This window comes from Sinocyclocheilus grahami, unplaced genomic scaffold (assembly GCF_001515645.1).
Source record: "Sinocyclocheilus grahami isolate Dianchi unplaced genomic scaffold, SAMN03320097.WGS_v1.1 scaffold1061.1, whole genome shotgun sequence".
Classification (NCBI taxonomy): domain Eukaryota; kingdom Metazoa; phylum Chordata; class Actinopteri; order Cypriniformes; family Cyprinidae; genus Sinocyclocheilus; species Sinocyclocheilus grahami.
The window spans coordinates 92,557-99,507 of record NW_015506240.1 but is presented as its reverse complement, the minus strand read 5'-3'; the positions used below and the strand labels follow the sequence as shown (position 1 = coordinate 99,507).

General features: G+C 36.4%; 1 protein-coding gene across 1 annotated transcript; it reads right to left on the bottom strand.

Moving 5' to 3' along the window:
• Window positions 1–455: 455 nt before the first annotated feature.
• LOC107566228 (peptidase inhibitor 16) lies at window positions 456–6,951 on the bottom strand. The gene is made up of 7 exons (XM_016251614.1): window positions 6,936–6,951; window positions 5,513–5,783; window positions 2,512–2,660; window positions 2,330–2,405; window positions 2,132–2,241; window positions 991–1,082; window positions 456–881 (listed from the first exon to the last, which is right to left on the bottom strand). The coding sequence occupies exons 2-7, from the start codon at window positions 5,666–5,668 to the stop codon at window positions 640–642; spliced, it is 825 nt and encodes a 274-aa protein (XP_016107100.1). The 5' UTR covers window positions 5,669–5,783; window positions 6,936–6,951; the 3' UTR covers window positions 456–639.

Here is a 6,951-nt window from a genome sequence, read left to right as displayed (position 1 = left end):
AGAAACACATTCATCAATTAAGATGTTTTTAACTTTAAGCATAACTTCTGGCCAAAATACAAGTCCATAATAACCTTTCCTCCAGTGAAAAAGTCCATCTCCTGTTGTTCTCTCACATCAAAATCCACACATATTTGTTTAGGACTGTTTTAGACTGTTCTGGCTTGTAAATGGTGCTTGATCTGTGCATATTTCTCTCCTAATTCAGACAAGAAGACTGGAGAAAGCAATATTATGGATTATGGACTCATATTTTAGCTGGAAGCACTGGTAGGTGCTTATTAAAAACATTAAAACGTCTTAATGATGGATTTGTTTCTTATAAACACACAGCTTTTGGCTTCACAAGACATTCATTGATGGACTGGAATGATGTGGATTACTTGTGGATTATTGTGATGTTTTTATCAGCTGTTTTGACTCTCATTCTGACGGCACCCATTCACTGCAGAGGATCCAGTGGTGAGTAAGTGATGCAATGTTAAATTTCTCCTATATCTGTTGAAAAAACAAACTCATGCACATTTTGGATGGACTTAGGGGTGAATACATTTTCAGCAATTTTTAATTTTTAGGTGAACTTTTCCTTAAAACAAATGTTTTTTTGCCTCTTATCAGTTTCTCATCCACTTCAAACCCTCACAAAACAAGAGCCGCCAGCAGCCAGATGAGCATCACCAGAGAAGCGGAGAGGCTTTCCATCTTGGATCCATGGCTCACTTCACTTTCTATCACTCTCTCAATTTTAACGTGCACTTGAGTTGGCTCTTCAGGAACAGCGACAGGCTCTGTCGTCATTCGTGGATGCTCAGGTAAGACAGTCGGAGCTTCGGTGTCGTCTGACTCGGGCTTCTCAGATGAATTAAAGAGATTCTCAGCCACTGTGTGGAAGAGAGAGTTTTGAGAGACGCGTGTACAATAAAAATGTTAATATTTTAGTTTTTCATTTGATCTCATGTTGGATCTCAATTGATAAAGTCTTCACATTACCGCACATGTTGTCCTCACACAATGATAGATCATCTGGACACTTTGAGCATGGCTTTCCAGACTCGTATGGCTTTTGTCCCTCAAAATTTCCTCTGTAATGAAGGAAAAATAATTTTGATCAGTGTTTCTCAATTAGCGGGCCGTAAAATGGCTTAAATATAAGACAAAATAAGATATTAAATATGCTTAAATAGCTCAAAATCAAGATGAAAACTGACATTATATTTATTATTTTGTTACTTCAATTCATTTTATTTAGGAACCAGGGTTCTCACATTTTAGAAATCCTGGATATAATAAAGAATTTTTAAAAGCAAGATTTCCAGACCTAGAAAAGTTATGGAAAAACATGGACATTTCTATAAAGAATATACATTTTTAAGTTATGTCAAGCTCTAAATTAAAATAATTGAATTTTATTTTGCTGAGGCATTGGCGTTTGTGAGTTCAAATATTTTTAAAAGCCTCACATAAGCACATCACATAACAACAAGCAAGCCGAAAAAGCCATATAAATTCATTACTGAACCCTGAAGAACATTCAGTTCTCGAATCTTCCGAAATAAAATGTAATTGTTTTGATTTTTAATATAATTGATTATAATTTTAATATGATTATTTTGATGATTTCATATTTATTTTTTATTATTAAATGTATTTTTAATAATTATTTAGATTTTAATATGATTATTTTGATGATTTTACATTTATTTTTATTATTAAATGTATTTTATATAATGTAGTTTGATTTTAGTATATTTTTTAAATAATTATTATGATTACTTAATATTTCTTTTTTAATGTCATTTATTTGTATTTAATTATTTAAATATATTGTCACTTCTATAGTTTCTGTAAATAAAAAAAAGTTTGACAACAAGCCAGTTAATCAGAAATGTCTTGCATAATGGGGACCTTGGAGTCAAAAAGGTTGAGACACTGCTTTAGATAGTTTTAGAGGTGTATTTCATTATTAGCTGATTGTGCAGACCAGTAGATTTACAGTATTTGTATATGAGCCCATATGATGCTAAGTTGCATCTTATAACATAATAAATACTGTATAACTGTCCAGGTTGTGTTACAGAGTGTTTTAGAACGCTGAGGTAATGTTCAGTGTGGGTTATTCAAATGCACTTACGTAGGGTAGTAATCACAGACAAGAAGAGTGGCCTTTTTAAAATCGAGACCCTCAGTAGTGTCACAGGAATGAGTAGCACAGCCGATTCTATTGCTGTCTGCCCAGACCATCTGTACAACAACAGAGAAACACATCATCACATCTGCATGTTCATGCTGTGAAAACTAGTCAAACACACCGAACGGAAACAGTGTTCACCTGAGTGTAATGGCCACACATTTTGTCTTCAGGACAGTTATTGGTTTCAAAGTCATAATCCACATGCTCTCCAAACCTGTGTGTGCAAAGAAATGAGTTGCACATCTGCTTATAGATAATATTTCTGCATATCACAGATTGTTGATGTCTCATTTATGTTTTAGTGAAGGCATTTGTCATACCAGTCCAGCAATGCTTTGGTTGCATTAAATGTTCCAGTGCCTACAAAGAGATTTTCTCCCATACTGAGGTCCTCAATTTGAGGGTTGTGATCCCAGATGCATTTTGCAGCGTATGCTTCTGCCACCAGACGCAGTGCCTCGTCCCACACCTCAAACAACACAAACAAGTTTGTTGATATTTGACATTAAAGGTGGGGTAAGTGATTTTTCAAAAACGCTTTAGAAAACTGATTCGGGCCGAGTAGCAAAACAAACTTGTAGCCCATCAGCAGTAAGGGGCGTGTCTACTCATGATGTGGAGGAGAGAGAGTTCAGTGCACGGGATGGACATTAGCGAGCCGAGCGACAGAAAGATAGAGATGGCGGATAAAAAACAAAAGAAGAAAAATGTCTACGGAACAAAAGAAGGCTTAAGGCAAGAAGTAAAATATCAGTTCAGCTTTCTAGCGCTGGAGAGAACTCAAGGAGCGGAAGGCCTGCGATCGGACGCCGAGGTTGTTTTGTTTCTTCTCGATAGGTGAATAACACCGTGTCTGCATGCCGCAACAGCTAAAGTCTGTCTAAAGTACTAAAGTACACTGGACGTGACAAAGCGACCGTTGAAAATCATTTGAAACGTGTGTCAATACATCACAGAACTAATCGTTGCCCGGGTTGCGTATGTATGTGTGGGGCGGAGCTATCAAAATAGGGGCGAGACCGTTTTTGGGTAGGGGCGTTTGTTTTGGTGATTTCAAATGTCAACATTGGCTACCAGAAATCACTTACCCCACCTTTGAGAATGGTGATTTTTACTCAACTTTTAATTAAACCATTTAGAAATTTTTTTTTTTCTTGTACATAGATCAGTCATTGAGTGAATCTTGCAACGCTTGGTCATATTTCACCCTAATATCCAAAGACGAAAAAATTTTTTTTACATATTTAATCAAATATTTTTTTGAAACTGTAAATAAAACAAGGGTTATTGGAATATGTTTTACGAAAATAAATACAATTTTATTCTTTCTATTTTAAAATTGAATGTAAATTGAATTTGAGTGAAAATTGACTCAAAGTCACGTTTTTTTTTTGTAAGTAGAATTATTATTTTACATAATTGTAGTTATTGTGTTTAGGTAAAATTATCATTTTAATTAATATTCCAACCCGATCTCATGAAAGTGCGTACAAATAGTACGCCAAATAAAAACAAAAACTCGTGGTATTGATACGCAAAAATTGTGTATCATATGCACGGCAACAAATTTCATATCATATGCACGCGAAAACTGTGTATTATATGCACGCCAAATACGTGCGTATCATATGCACGCCAAAGTACATTTTTGCGTATCAGTACCACGAGTTTTTGTTTTTATTTGGCGTACTATTTATATGCATTTTCATGAGACTGGGCTTGATATTCAGTTAATTAAATAATTAATAACATAATTAATATTTAACGAGTATTAGAGCATTAAAATATAATGCAAGCAAAAAGTCATGTTTTCACTTCTATGACGTAAAAAAAATTATAATTTTAAAACTAAAGTTTTTATATTGTAAAGTATTTTATTTTTATGGTGGTGTTTGTTGTAGTTCCTTTAATTTATGAAGGAATGAATGAATAAACAAGCTTTGTTTTCTTTAAAAATGCAAAATAACTTTAAATTTGCATTAAAATATAATGCAAAAAAAAGTAATGTTCTCAGTACCACAATGCAAAAAATATTTAATAATAATTGTAATAGTTTTGTTTGTTGTACTGCCTTTAATTTATGCTGGAATAAATAAATAAAATATAAATAAGCAAGCTTTTTTTTATCTTCATTCAAGACCATTTTCTTTTTTTTATTTTGCAGTGAAATATGACCCAGACATGTTGTTTGTGCAATCATCCACCCCACTGTTGTGTAAACGTAAGTGAACAAAATATGTTTCACTAGAGAACCAGAGACTTTTCCACTTTAAATCTTCCCATAGCTCTGAATTTCACCCACAATACAAACACGAGGCCGTAAGACCGGGTTGACCACATGGGGCTTTATTAAAACACTCACACTGAGTGCAACGTTATAACATTCACATTCCTCAGCATGTCTCACACACATGTTGCGCAACAGTATCATTGCATCCACACACCCACACACACTCCATCCAGTCAAAATCAAGCCGCTTCATGATTTCTGTTTGAAAAGTAAACTCTTTCATTATAATACCAGCTTTGTACTGCTGTGATTCTTGCATTCACATGGTAAAGAGGTAAAGTTTCACACAGCAACAATCCTTAAAGAGACAGTTCACCCAAAAATGACAACTCTATCAGCATTTACTCACCCTCAAGTTGTTCCAAACCTGTATGAATTTCATTCTTCTGCTGAACACAAAAGAAGATATTTTGAAGAATGTTGAAACTAAATAGTTTCTGCTCCCCATTGACTTCCATAGCTTTTTCTTCCATGCAGTGGAAGTCATTGGCTACCATGCAGCAACAACGTTCTTCAAAATATCTTTGTTTGTGTTCAACAGAAGAAAGAAAGGTTTGGAACAACAAATGAGGTTGAGTGGATAATGACACAATTTTCATTTTTGAGTGAACTGTCCCTTTAAAGGAGACTAGATAATGAGCGAGAATTTTTCATTTGGTAAACTATAATCATGATTACAGTATTACTTTGACTCCCTTGTGTTTCAGATGGGATTGAATATGCATGATGACTCAATTACCATGGCTATTAATGTGATAATTATTGTTTACAGCAGTAATGAGACAGTGAAAGATGTGATTCCAGTGATTGATGGCAGATGATGAGATGCTCTGACCTCGTAACTCACATGCAACACACAAACACTGAGCTCAAGTCCAAAACCAATATGTTTTCTATATATCATGTGACATTCAAAAGTTTGCATGTACTTTTCCTTTAACTAAGACGTCATATTCAGTAACTCATGTACCAGTCTAGCATACACCCAAAAAAAAAACCGTTGTGTTTCTCCAGTCAGGTGCATCTCTTACCATTTTCTGCATGAAGGTGGCGCTGGGCTGAACCTTAGAGCGAAGCTCATTGTGCAAGTCAATGATAGTTGATTTCTCCTGCTCAGTCAGCTGACCAGCAGCTAAACTCAGAATGACCCAGAGCCCGGCACTCCGGAGGGCCACGTTCCAATGCATGCTGCCTCTTCTCCCTGAGGAGCCTAAACAAGCCGTCGGCGGTCAGATGAAACCTCTTGGCTGCTCTCAGGTCTGTCACTCGCTGTCCTTAACGTCTGCAGTGTCTGTCTCTGGGCTGTTAGTGTGTGGAAGAGGGAGAGAAAGTTAGTATGGGACACACTCAGCACTCCCACCCTCTCGCCCCTGTATTTAAGCCGCCCATGGTCGTATTACACATCTCACACACACATAAATGTCCCCGTATTACTCATTTTCCTTACCTCACCAGAAATCTTTACATCACTCATTGCTAGTGATGATTTTGTGCCTCTTTGACTCGTTGGATGAAAACGGTGCTTATTTGCGAAAGTTTTATGCAATATTCTTGCACACAAGTTAAATTCGCAACTTTGGATGGAAACCCGGCTAATGACACGTAGATGTGCGTCTTTTATTGTTCTTTGAGTGACTGGCATCTACATGCAACTCATTTTCACATACCTGTCAGTCTCCTGTATGATTATATAACGTGTCTTGTGTGAATGAGCAGACAAATTGTGTCTAAACTAAACAAAATCCTTCTTTTATCAGTTTCAGTAGTAATTCACTTGTATGTGGCTCTCCAGTGATCCAGTCACGTGAGTTGTACTATAAAGTTTGTATTACTGGTTTTGAAGTGGTGTTGAACTGGTTTATTTCTTTCTGCTGTAGGGCGTGGACACTTTTCTTGTTCAGGGCGTGGACACTTTCGCCGTTCAGATTGTGATTTCCAGCAGCCAGATGTACAGGCATAGCAACTCTAGACTCCAAACACCATAACACTGCACATGTGTGCGGCTCACAGCCAATGACGTGTTGCAGCAGTGTTCAAAAATGCACCAAAATCCCCCTTTTTTCATCTGTTTGGGTTCTGACCCTTTTTTGTATTTAAAAAATAATTTCACTTGTCATTCAACTCTATGACATATATATATATACATACACACACACACTCATATTATGACGAATGCAATGATGGGTGATTTGTTTAATGGACAGAGATGCTTAGAGATGAGAAAACAAACAGTTCATCTGAGCAAAACTCATCCAAACCACAGCTGAAACTCTGCTTTGTGTTTCCCAGGTGTATATTCTGTCTCTGGGCTGTTAGTGTGTGGAAGAGGGAGAGAAAGTTAGTATGGGACACACTCAGCACTCCCACCCTCTCGCCCCTGTATTTAAGCCGCCCATGGTCGTATTACACATCTCACACACACATAAATGTCCCCGTATTACTCATTTTCCTTACCTCACCAGAAATCTTT

Bases quoted from the DNA above. Each gene is read 5' to 3' on its own strand.
- LOC107566228 (XM_016251614.1), bottom strand. From the start codon at position 5,668: ATGCATTGGAACGTGGCCCTCCGGAGTGCCGGGCTCTGGGTCATTCTG. The intron at 2,406-2,511 runs GTATGACAAATG...TTGCACACACAG, and splicing joins ACCAAAGCATTGCTGGACTG to GTTTGGAGAGCATGTGGATT. The intron at 2,242-2,329 runs GTGAACACTGTT...GTTGTTGTACAG, and splicing joins TGTGTGGCCATTACACTCAG to ATGGTCTGGGCAGACAGCAA.